This window comes from Chiloscyllium plagiosum, unplaced genomic scaffold (assembly GCF_037043375.1).
Source record: "Chiloscyllium plagiosum isolate Xiang-an unplaced genomic scaffold, Cpla_swu_hap1 HiC_scaffold_12, whole genome shotgun sequence".
Classification (NCBI taxonomy): domain Eukaryota; kingdom Metazoa; phylum Chordata; class Chondrichthyes; order Orectolobiformes; family Hemiscylliidae; genus Chiloscyllium; species Chiloscyllium plagiosum.
In genome coordinates, this window is record NW_028270150.1 from 105,340,083 (window position 1) to 105,352,973 (window position 12,891).

Consider the following 12,891-nt stretch of genomic DNA (forward strand, 5'->3'; position numbering starts at 1 on the left):
AGTTGACCCTCCCTAAATAACTCTGGATTGTTCCTTGTGCTTTTCTATAGTCGCCCTAACCTTGATGACGTTATGATTGTTGTTCCCAAAATGCACCCTCATTGATACTTGATCGATTTGGCCCACCTCATTCCTGAGAACCAGGTCTAGCAGTGCCTTCTTTCATGTTGCACTGGATACATACTGCTGCAGAAAATTTGTCTGAGCGCCCTCCAAGATATCTTGTTCCTGTCCTTCCTGCTACCATCCTGGTCAATACTTGGATAATTAAAGCCCCTCATTATAATGGCACCTTATGCAAAGTGTTCCACTTTGCTCATTGTTAAGAAATGGAGACTGCCAATCCCCTGTGGCAACCCTTTGACCAATTGGAGTCTGCCTGCCTGTTCTGAGAACTGAGATTGATGCATATTTGTCCTTGCTGCATCTCCATGCCAACAACGACCCAACCAATCAACACCCTCTTCTCAGGCTGGACAGGTAGTTCTCCTATAATCCCGTAGTTGCATTCTAGCAAAACCTCACTTAATAGAAATAATGGGGCATATGGGAAAAGTGGGGTTGGGGCAGACCAACACAAAATAACACATACAATCGCTCAAAAATCACCTAAAAGCCTAACACAAAGTATAGCACAGCCTGAATAAAGGTTTAAATCATATTTACTACATAAACAAAAGTAAATTTAACACATTACATTGGAAAAAATATTGTTAATGCAGGGACAAAGGATCACCATCATCATCACTTTCAGGTGCATTTGTGGTTGCAGAAGTGGGTGGCTGTGGGTGATTGTCTTCTGTCCGTTTGTTGTGGTTTGGTTTAGGTTGTGTGATATGCAAGTACAAGAACAAATTTAAAAAGCAGTAGCTATGAATAAGAGTAATGAAGTCCTGCAGGAATTATACAGGACTTATACAGAGGGGAGGTAATAGTGAGACTGCAGATGCAGGAGAGCAGAATGGAGCTGGAGAAAGCACAGCATGTCAAGCAGCATCGGAGGTGAAGGGGAGTCAACATGTCAGGTCAGAACCTTTCATCAGGGCTGGGGGAGGGGAAGGGGGCTATGAAATAAATAGTGGGAGTTTACAAACATATAGAGTTTATAAACCGGCTGTCAAATCTACCCACCCGCCCACCTCATCCCAGGGCCAGCCCTCCCTCTGCACCCTGCTGCCTTAACCTGACTCTACTGTCCACCTTTCACCCCACTTATCCGCTCCACACTTCTGACTGACCAATCACAGCCACCTCCTACCTGCATCCATCTATCACCATATCACCCACTTTTCCCCTTTCCCTCTCCCCGATGAAAGTTTCTGACCTGAAATGTTGACACCCCCCCACTTCGCCTTCTGATGCTACTTGACCTGCTGAGCTTTTTCCAGCCCCACTCTTTATCCAATAGTACTAAATCTCATACATGCTGTGACAGCAGCTGACATTGGTGCACACGCAGAATGGTGCAGAGACTTCAGACAAAGTGTGTGAAACAATCAGCAGTGGAATTGCACTATTGCGGACAGAGGTAAGCATTCTCGAAAACACTGTTCCCTAATTCTTCGGTGACATTAGAGCCAAATCACGCTGCCAAAACACGTTTTACACAAAAACTACCTGTATAAATTAGTGTGCCCTTTCTTCAAATCTGTTTCTTGCCTCCTCGTCCTGACTAGAATAGACAAGACTAAAAAAAAACTCCAACTTCTTTTTGAAATAGGTGTGTTTTCTAATTTCACACTGAAATGACTCGAATGGTGCCCTTTTCTTCTGAATTCTCCTCTCCAGAAAGAATAGCTCTATCAACCTGCAAAACCCGAAAATTACCCTAAAACACTTAAATCACCCCTTATTTGTCTGAACTCAATATTAAGTTAAGGATAATCTGAAATTAAATCACATTATATAAAAACAGTCATAAACTCTCTGGATCAGCCAGTCTTCTTACTCTAACAATACATATATGTAATATAAGTAGGCCACTCCACGACATATAGAAATGATACAGCATATCTTGTCTATGCTGACCCAAAGGCACCAAATTCAGACACACTCAATTTGCCTGCTCCATTGTTCAGCCCGATGATGGCTGGTCACCCCACCACACTGTACTGTCCACATATGTCAGAGATCCATTAGTCTCTGTCTTGAACATACACCGAGATTGAATCTCCTCAGCCTTCTCAGCTAGAGAATTCCAAAGAATAACTGCCTCCTGATCTCAGTCCAAAATGGTTGACACCATTTGATCTGAAGTGGTGTCCATCTGCCCTTGACCCCCTGTCAGAGAGAGCACTTCGTTGACCACTGACACTCAATATAATGTATTTCAGACTTGGAGAAGCTGGCTTGTTGGCTACAGTATTGTTTTATGAGAGTGAGAACCTATCCTCAGTTCCCATCAGGTACATCTCAACCTTAAACTTAAAAATGGCATGGTGGCTCAGTGGTTAGCACTGCTGCCTCACAGCACCATGGACCTGGGTTCAATTCCAACTTTGGGCGACTGTCTGTGTGGAGTTTGCACATTCTCCCCGTGTCTGCATGGCTTTCTGTAGTCCAACGATGTGCAGTTTCAGTGAATTAGCCTAGTGAAATTGTCCCACAGTGTTCAGGGATGTGTCGGTTACATACATTAGTCAGGGGTAAATGGAGCGAAATAGGGGAATGGGTCTGGATCGGATCCTCTTCAAAGGGTTGGTGTGGACTTGTTGGGCCAAATGGCCTGTTTCCACACTATAGGGATTCTATGAATAGGTATTCAGCACACGTCAGAGTTGAATAACACCTCCCCACATGTTGAATGTAATTAGACACAGAATAAATTGTGAGCAGAGATCGACGATGGCCATTTAAAGAACAAAACTTCTTTCCAAAATTGGCTTGGCCATGGTATGACACAGTTTACTTTGTAGTGGTGTTTTTATTTCATAACTGTACCCTGTATTTCTTTCTCTCCTCAGCGAGAAGAAGCTGAAATCAAGGCTCGGGAGGCAGCGGAGCGACAGCGATTAGAACGGGAACAGATCATCCACCAGATTGAGCAGGAGCGAATGGAGCGAAAGAAGGTTAGGTCGCAGAGTTAAGTTGGTGAACTGAAGGGAAGCGGGTTTTAGTTTGGGTGAAAATGTGAACAATTCTCCTTAACTGGGCAATTTTCTTCTTGTAGAGAATCGAAGAGATCATGAAAAGAACCAGGCGAAGTGACACTGGAGACCCCAAGGTAACCATAGCAACTGTAAAGTTAAACCCCCCCCCCCCCCCCCCCCCTCCACCACCACCACCGCGTCTCCTGTAGTTTCCCTCCTTTCTGAATATTTTGCCACACTGTTAGTGTTGGATGGAATCTGCTGTAGAGCACACCAACTGCTCTATGACTCACCAGTTTGTTTAAATGTTTTGATTCAATCACCAAGATGGCCAATTTGGAGTCATAAAATACGAGAGTTTTTACAGCATGGGAAAAGTCCCATTGAGTCCACACTTGTTCAACCATCCACCTATACTAGGCCTATTCTCCGGCACTTGGTCCCTAGCCTCGCATGCTATGGTGCTTCAAATGTTCATCTAAGCAGAACTTAGAACGTAGAACAGTACAGGCCCTTTGGCCCTCAATGACTGGTCGACCTTTTATCCTACTCTAAGATCAAACTAACCTACATACCCTTCATTTTACTGTCATCCATGTGCCTATCCAAGAGTCGTCAATAATGTCCCTAATGTCTCTGACTCTCCTACCACCGCTGGCAGTGCATTCCGTGTAAAGAACCTACCTCTGACATCTCCCCCAAACTTTACTTTACTTACTTACTTACAGTGTGGAAACAGGCCCTTCGGCCCAACAAGTCCACACCGACCCGCCGAAGCGTAACCCACCCATTCCCCTACATTTACCCCTTTACCTAACACTACGGGCAATTTAGCATGGCCAATTCACCTGACCTGCACATCTTTGGACTGTGGGAGGAAACCGGAGCACCCGGAGGAAACCCATGCAGACACGGGGAGAATGTGCAAACTCCACACAGTCAGTCGCCTGAGGCAGGAATTGAACCCGCGTCTCTGGCACTGTGAGGCAGCAGTGCTAACCACTGTGCCACCGTGCCGCCCACAAACCTTCCTCTAATCACCTTAAAATTACGTCCCCTCGTGATAGCCGTTTCCACCCTGGGAAAAAAGTCTCTGGTTATCCACTCTATCTAGGTCTTTCGTCATCTTTTACACCTCTATCGAGTCACTTCTCATCCTTCTTTGCTCCAATGAGAAAAGCTCTAGTTCCCTCAATGTTTCTTCAAATACTTTTAAATGTCTTGAGGGTTCCTGCTTCCACCACTCTTTCAGGCAATGGGTTCCAGATACCCTCCACTCTCTGGGTGATTAAAATATTTTCCTCAAATGTCCTGCAAGCCTCCTGCTCCTTACTTTAAACCTGTACCCCTGGTTATTGATTCCTCTATCTGGATCAGTGGTGCTGGAAGAGCACAGCAATTCAGGCAGCATCCGAGGACAGGCAAAATCGACGTTTCGGGCAAAAGCCCTTCATCAGGAATAAAGGCAGAGAGCCTGAAGCGTGGAGAGATACTCTAGCTTATCTCTCCACGCTTCAGGCTCTCTGCCTTTATTCCTGATGAAGGGCTTTTGCCCGAAACGTCGATTTTGCCTGTCCTCGGATGCTGCCTGAATTGCTGTGCTCTTCCAGCACCACTGATCCAGAATCTGGTTTCCAGCATCTGCAGTCATTGTTTTTACCTTATTGATTCCTCTACTCAGGGGAAAGATTTCTCCCTACCTAGTCTGACTATGCAACTTGAAACTTTGCACATCTCAGTCAGAACCCTCTCAGCTTGCTCTGCTCTAAGGTAAACAACCCCAGTCTATCTAATCTCATCTTCATCGCTGAATCACTCTGTTCCAGGGAACCTCCTGGTGAATCTCCTCTGCTCCCTCTTCAATGCAATCACATCTTCCTATAGTGCAGTGACCAGAACTACACACAGTGCTCCATCCGATGTTATATAACTAACCGATGTTATATACAGCTCCATCACTACCTCCTTGCTCTTATATTCAATGCCTTGTCTGATGAAAGCAAGTATCCCACATGCCTCTCTAACCACATTATCTACCTGTCCTGCTGCATTCAAGGGTTTATGGACCTGCACACTCTGGGCCCTCTGATGCTGTGTACTTCCCAGGATCCTGTAGGGCTGGCATGGTGGCTCAGTGATTAGCACTGCTGCCTCACAGCATTAAAGATCCAGGTTCGATTCCAGCCTCGAGTGACTGTCTGTGTGGAATTTGCACATTCTGTCTGTGCCAGTGTGAGTTACCTCCAAGTGCTCCAATTTCCTCTGTCAGTCCAAAGATGCGCAGGTTAGGTGGGATTGGCCATGCTAAATTGCCCATAGTGTCCAGGGATGTGCAGGATAGATGGATTGGCCATTGAAAATTCAGAGTTACAGGGACTGAGCAGAGGAGTGGATTAGGGTGGGGTGCAGTTTGGAGGGTCAGTGTGAATTCGATGGGTTGAAAGGCCTGCTTCCACACTATATGATTCAGGATTAAATTCCATTTGCCCATCTGACCAGCCCATCCTTACCATCCTGTAGTCTCAGGCTTTACTACTCACTATTTACTACAACATTACTTTTCATGTCATCTGCAAACTTGCTGCTCAAACCTCCTAGATTCATGTCAAGATCATTTATGCGCACTGCAACCAATAAGGGGTGCACAGCATTGTGCCTTGTGGTATTAAAAAACGGAAAGTCACCAGCATCTCAGAGGGCTGGTACATTATTAGACAGAGAAATGACTGTCAGTAAGTTTAACCTGAGCTTCACCACACCTGAGGCGAGTGGAGAGGTGGAGAAGGAGAGGCCCGGATGGTTAACCTCAGTGAGGGTGAGAATTGAACCCATCTTGTTGGTGTCACTTTATGTTAGTCTTCCGAGCTCTTCAACCCCCCTCCTGTAGTGCAATACAGCAGCTTGCCAAAATGTTTTTGTACCTGAATGCAGAATAAAAGATTATGTCCATGCTCCTTTAAGTGAGCCCACAATTGTTTGTAAAATAAAACATATTAAAACCAAGTGGCAAAAGTGGTTAACATCTAATCGATAATCTGAAATTGGAAATATATCCCCTTTTAATTCTAAGTCAGACACGCGCACACACACACACACAACATCAGACAGCAAAGACTCTGCAGCGATAATATTTTTAAAGGACAATAGAAAGGCATTGTAGGCCGATGGTCTGGAAAAGAAAAACTAGAATTTGTTGAGTCCTTGAATTCTTGTTGGCAAAATGGAACGGCTGACAGCTGTAAACCGATGAAATATTTTCCAAACATCTTCAGTTCTGTTGGAATTCAAGCTGGTTCCAAGGCTCAGGGGAGTGGTTGTCCTTCACCTTGCCCCAGGGTTTACAATTTAATCAAAACACTAAGAGGTGGGAGCTTAATCAGAGTTTCAAGTGCTTCAACGAAGAGAAGGATAGCGAAACTCTCAGCCTTGCAGGAGCTTTGGGGGTTTTGTCCCTATAACTCCATAGGCTTGTGAAAACAGAAAACAATCCAGATGGGTTGCTAGGCAACCATCTGCTTAGTGTCTTCTACAGCCAGGTTTTCCATCAATTAAGGACAGTATGCCCAATATTATATCTCCTTGAATGCTTTGCTTGGCTTTGTTCCAAAGTCACATGAATTTGTCTCATCAGAAGGTGGATTACAGCTCACATTACACTGACCTCATTTCCAGGAAACCCATTTTAATCAAGAAAGTGTTTGGACTGTTCAATATCTTCCCGTTATTCACATGAACTATAGCTGTAGATAGATCGTCGCTGTAACATTGTAATGTGAATCAAGTGTGGGAAGGTTAAGGGTTATTTGTCCATGGTCCTGTCTATACCCACACACAGGGTCACTCTGTGTTTCTAAATACTATTGCACTGGGCAGGACCACTGGGTAAGAAAGATATTTGCACTAGTTTGTTTTTAAAGTCAAGGCAACTCTGTGAACCGGAATGTTCTGGGGGTCGAGAGTGTCTTTACTAGGCCCTGAGACCATCAAAGGCATTATTCCCTAACCTCACCTCTTCCAGCCTCCATTTGTTAATTTGTTTTTATTTCCTAAAGATTATTTAAAACTCTGAAGAGCTTTTCTAAGTGCACACTTTCTGCAGTGCCATCTTTGAGCTTTCTAGCTGGCTGCTGTCGCTCACCCCTGACATAGAACGTAGAACATTACAGCGAAGTACAGGCCCTTTAGCCCTTGATGTTGTGCCAATCTGTGAAACCAATCTGAAGCTCATCTAACCCAGACTATTCCATTATCATTTATATGTTTATCCAGTGTCTATTTAAATGCCCTTAAAGTTTGTGAGTCTACTACTGTTGCAGGCAGTGCATTCCACGCTCTGACCACTCTCTGAGTAAAGAAACTACTTTTACATCTATCCTATATTTATCACCCCTCAATTTAAAGCTATGTCCCCTCGTGCAAGCTAACACTACCCAAGAAAAAAGACTCAGCAGCTTTTACTTTAAGCATGTGCAATCTTTGACCTGCCTACAGCTGGGAGGGAGGATGCAGAGATGCTACAGTGTGGCATAGACAGGTGCAGTGAGAGGCAAGCAAATGGCAGATGCAGCATAATGTGGATAAATGTGAGGTTACCCACTTTGGGAGCAAAACTGGAAGGTAAATTATTATCGCTGAAAATGTGTTGCTGGAAAAGCGCAGCAGGTCAGGCAGCATCCAAGGAGCAGGACAATCGACGTTTCAGATTTCGTGAAGAAGGGCTCATGCCCGAAATGTCGATTCTCCTGCTCCTTGGAAGCTGCCTGACCTGCTGCGCTTTTCCAGCAACACATTTTCAGCTCTGATCTCCAGCATCTGCAGACCTCACTTTCTCCTCTGTGAATTATTATCTCAAAGGCAATAGATTGGGAGAAGAGGGAGATGCAGTGAGACCTGGGGGACCTTTTATACATGTCACTGAAAGTAAGCACATGGGTGCAGCAGGCGGTGAAGAAGGCAAATGGTATGTTGGTCTTCATAGCGAGAGAATTCGAGTACAGGAGCAGGGATGTGATATTGCAATTGTACAGGGCCTTAGCGAAACCGCACTGGAGTATAATGTGCAGTTTTAGTCTCCTTATCTAAGCAAGGATGTTCAGGGTTATGGAGAGAGTGAAGTAGACTGTTGCAGGATTGTTGTTTGAAGAGAGACTGGGTCAGTTAAGACTGTATCACTGATGTTTCAAAGAATGTGGGCAGGATCTCATAGAAACTGATAAAATTCTCACAGGACTAGACTAGGCAAATGCAGGAAGGATATCCCAGATGACCAGGAAGTACAGAACCAGGGGTTACAGTTTAGTGATGCAGGGTAGGCCATGAGAGACGCTAAGAGACAATCCCAAACTAAGCTTGAGAGCCAGACCAACCACATGGACGCCCATGGTTTGTGGTAAGGCATAACGGGCTACAAAGTGAAGTTGAACAGAATCATGGGCAACAACGATACATCCCTACCCGATGAGCTCAATGCATTCTAAGCTCGCTTTGAACTGGTCAGTGAACTGATGTCACCTATCTCCACAGTCACTGCCACAGACATTAGATCGGCCTTCTTGAGGGTGAACCCACAGAAAGTAATCGGCCCAGATGGAGTCCCTGGCCGTGAGCTGAGATCCTGTGCAGTCCAGCTGGTTGGAGTATTTGCTGACGTCTTTAATCTCTCCTTACTGTGATCCGAAGTTCCCACCTGTTTCAAGAAGACCACAATCATGCCGGTGCCAAAGAAAAACCATGCAGCGTGCCTCAATGACTACCACCCGGTGGCTCTGACATCATCAATAAAGTGCTTTGAGAGTTTAGTCATGACTCACATCATTGCCTTTATCCACTATGATTCACTACCATCACAATACGTCGACGGCAGAAGTCATTTCCCTGGCCCTACACTGAAATATTGACAACAAGGATACTTACATCAGGCTCCTACTTATTGCCTACAGTTGCACCTTCAACAACATATTTCACATAGCCTCATCTCCAAACTCTGAAACCTAAGTCTCTGCCCTCTGAATTCTCGACTTCCTGACCCGTGGTCTACAATAATGAAGAATAGACGTTAACATCTCCTCCACCATAATCATTAATGTAACTGCCCTGCAAGGCTAGGTATTCAGCCCCCTTCAATACTCCTCATACACTCACAAGGGTGTGGCCAAATTCTGCCCCAACTCCAGTTACAAGTTTGCTGACAACACTACTGTTGCAGGTCAGATCTCAAAAAATAACGAGACAGAATCCAGGAAAGAGGTGCCGTGCTTAGTGACATGGTGTAAAAACTGCAATCTCTTCATCTACTTCAGCAAAACAAAGGAGCTGGTCATTGACTTCAGGAAGCAGAGCAGCAGGTACACCCCTGTCTGTGTCAATGGAGATGGTCAAGAGCGTCACGTTCCTGGGAGTGTTGAACCAACATTCTGTCCTGGTCCACTCATATTGACACGATGGTCAAGAAAGCACAACAATGCCTCTACTTCCTCAGGAGTCTAAGGAAATTTGGCAAGTCCACAAGGACTTTTACCAATTCTTATAGATGCACCATCAAAAGCATCCTGTCTGGATGCATCACAGCTTGGTATGGCAACTGTTCTTTCAAGACCTCAAGAAACTATAGAGAGTCATGAACACAGTCCAGTCCATCACACAAACCAGCCTTCCGTCCATTGACTCCCTCTATATTTCCCGCTGACTCGGGAAAGCACCTAATGTAATCAAAGACCTTCGCCACTCCAGTTATGAACTCTTCCACCAGGCAGAAGGTACAAAAGTTTGAATACATGTACAAGAGATTCAAACACAGCTTCTTCCCTGCTGTTATCAGACTTTTGAATAAACCTCTCAAATATCAATGTTGATCTCTCTCTCTGCACCTTCTCTGTGGCTGCAACACTGTTCTATTATTCTAATGCACTTTGTATGGTATTATCACCCTGTATAGCACACAAAACAACACTTTTCACTGTGTTTCAGTACATGCGACAACAATAAATCAAATCAAATTTAGGACTGACAAAACAAGAAATTTCTTCACCCAGGGAGGGGTGAGCTTGCCACAGAGAGTGGTTGAGGCCAAAACATTGAATGTTTTAAGGAAGGAGATGGATATAGTTCTTGGGACCAAAGGTTATGGGGTGAAAGTGGGAACAGGGTACTGACCACGATCATGTTGAATGGTGGAACAGGCTTGAAGGCCAAATGATCTTTTCCTGCTCCATGTTTCTATGTTTCTGGACTAGGAATCACAATCTTGAAAAACAGGAGCGTTCCCCAGCTTTCCCCTCTGTGTATCCAGTCATAGCTTCACTCCTGTTTGTGGAATCTTGCTGTGGAAGAGGTTCCTCCATATAGCAGGGACCACATTTTTATTAGATTAGATTACTTAGATTACTTACAATGTGGAAACAGGCCCTTTGGCCCAACAAGTCCACACCGACCTGCCAAAGAGCAACCCACCCAGACCCATTCCCCTACACCTAACACTACTGGCAATTTAGCATGGCCAGTTCACCTAACCTGCACAACTTTTGGACTGTGGGAAGAAACCGGAGCACCCGGAGGAAACCCATGTAGACGCGGGGAGAATGTGCAAACAGACAGTCGCCCAAGGTGGGAATTGAACCCCGGTCTCTGGCGCTGTGAGGCAGCAATGCTAACCACTGTGCCACCCCTAAAGTACTTTGGGATGTCCTGAGGTTGCAGGTGGCATTATATAAATGCAGGTGACTTTTTTTTGTGTGTGTGTGTTTTTAACATTCTGATTGTTGTATTTTCCAGAAAGATGAAATCAAAGCAGAAATCAATCCTGCCAGGAATGAGGAGAAACAGCTTCAAACTCCAGTTTCTGTGGAACAAGGTCAGCAATCTCTTCAGATGCGCTGTTGTGCTAATGTCTAATGAAGCTGACAGTAGGGAGCAGGATATTTGGGGCAGCACGGTGTTCAGCACGGCTGCCTCACAGAGCCAAGAATCTGGGTTTGATTCCACCCTCGCGCAACTGTCAGTGTGCATTTGCTCTGGGTTTCCTCCCATGGTCTAAAGTTGTGCAGGTTAGGTGGGTTGGCCAGACTAAACTGGCCATAGTGTTCAGGGATGTGTAGGCCAGGTGGATGAGCCATGGGCCATGCAGGATCCCAGGGATAGGACAGGTAGGTGGGATGCTCTTTGGAGGGTCAGTGTGGACTCGATGGGCCAAATGGCCTGCTTCCACACTGTAGGGATTCTATGATTCACACCCACAGTGTAAACACAAGAGACCACTAAATAGCATCATCAGCTACTGAAATATGTTTCAGTTACAACGCAAATTGGTTCATGTTACTTCTGTTGGTTTTAAATTGTCAATAGTTGGCCTATTGGCAATGCAGTGATCCAGCTCTAAACACACGTCATGTGCATCAGCAAAGCTACGGCTGCTCGGAATCTGACAGAAAATAGGAAATACTAGAGAAACTCAGCAGGTCAGGCAGCATCTGTGGAGAGAGAAAAGCAGAGATAATGTTTCAGTGTGATGACATTTCTCAGAACTTTGAATGAAGGTTTTGAATTTTCCTGGTCCCCTGTCCATTGGATGGGAGGTGGACCAGGTGGCCACCTCCGAGTGAGATTGAAACCTGCGTGTTGCCCAATATCAGGGAGATGACCAAATTGTTACTGTGTAGTTGGAGGCAATTGGGCCCATTGCATCTGCACTAGCATTCTGAACTCATGTTATGATTTTGTGGCAATCTCCCACCTTTTATCCATATCCTCCACATTGTCTCTGTTCAAATAACCATCCAAAACCCTCCTGAATGCCTCAATTGAAGCTCCAACCACCACATTTCCAGCAAGTGCATTCCAGACCCTTCTCTTGCAAATGACCTTATTTCTCTGCCCCCACCAGTTTTTGATCATTTCACAAGTGGGAGTGATTTCTCACTCCTGCTCTGTCCAGTTCACTCATAATTTTGAAAACTTCCACTAAATCTCTTAGCCTTCTCTTCTCTCAGGAAAATAGACTCAACATTTCCAATCTATGCTCCGACAGAAGTTTCTCATTCCTTAAACCATTCTTGGAAACTTCTTCTGCACTCTCTTTCTATTTTCCTATAATGTGGTTCCCTCAAATGAACACAATACTCTGACTGAGGTCTGAACAACATCCTGGACAAGTTCATCATCATCTCCCTGCTCTTGGGCTTTCTGCCCCTATTAATAAAGCCAGTGCACTGCGTGCTTTATTAACTACCCTTTCCACCTGCCTGCCACTTTTGGTGATGAGGAGAAAGTGAGCACTGCAGATGCTGGAGCTCAGAGTCGAGAGGGTGTTGCTGGAAAAGCACAGCAGGTCAGACAGCAGGAGAATCAACATTTCGGGCATAAGCCCTTCATCAGACCTTTGGTGATGACAAAGTTGAGAAATATTCAACCCATTAATGTTGTTGCTCTTTGCTCCGATTGATGTCACCTTTGCTGAGTGTTTTCAGCATTTGTGCTTTTTATTTCCACAAGTTTTATTCTTACATTTCACAAATTGTTTCAGTGGAGATTAGAATTATCTTGGCAGACACCAGAATTGTGGAAATGTATATCTTTATTACTTCTCCCTCACAAAAATCAGACAGCAAGGAGGGAGTAATTTATGTTTTACAGTTTGTCTCACTCTTAACAAATAATTTTGTGTAATATTTTGTTGGCTTTTCCCCAGGGCTGTTTCTGTTGATGATCACCTTGATTTCATACGCTGCATGTATACAGCGCAAAGTGAATTTCAGTCTTAAATTGCTGCAGAGGAGCAGCGATGATTTAGAATACAATAGAATCCTTA

General features: G+C 44.8%; 1 protein-coding gene across 6 annotated transcripts in view; it reads left to right on the forward strand.

Annotated features, from left to right (window-relative positions):
* Positions 1 to 12,891, forward strand: part of LOC122554875 (MAP7 domain-containing protein 2-like) — a 116,181-nt gene that overhangs the window by 84,818 nt on the left and 18,472 nt on the right. For all 6 annotated transcript variants that reach the window (XM_043700231.2, XM_087993138.1, XM_087993137.1 and 3 more), the window contains 3 exons: positions 2,964 to 3,068; positions 3,170 to 3,223; positions 10,860 to 10,938. In XM_043700231.2, the coding sequence (XP_043556166.2) occupies positions 2,964 to 3,068; positions 3,170 to 3,223; positions 10,860 to 10,938 (238 nt within the window). The remainder of the gene's footprint in view (positions 1 to 2,963; positions 3,069 to 3,169; positions 3,224 to 10,859; positions 10,939 to 12,891) is intronic.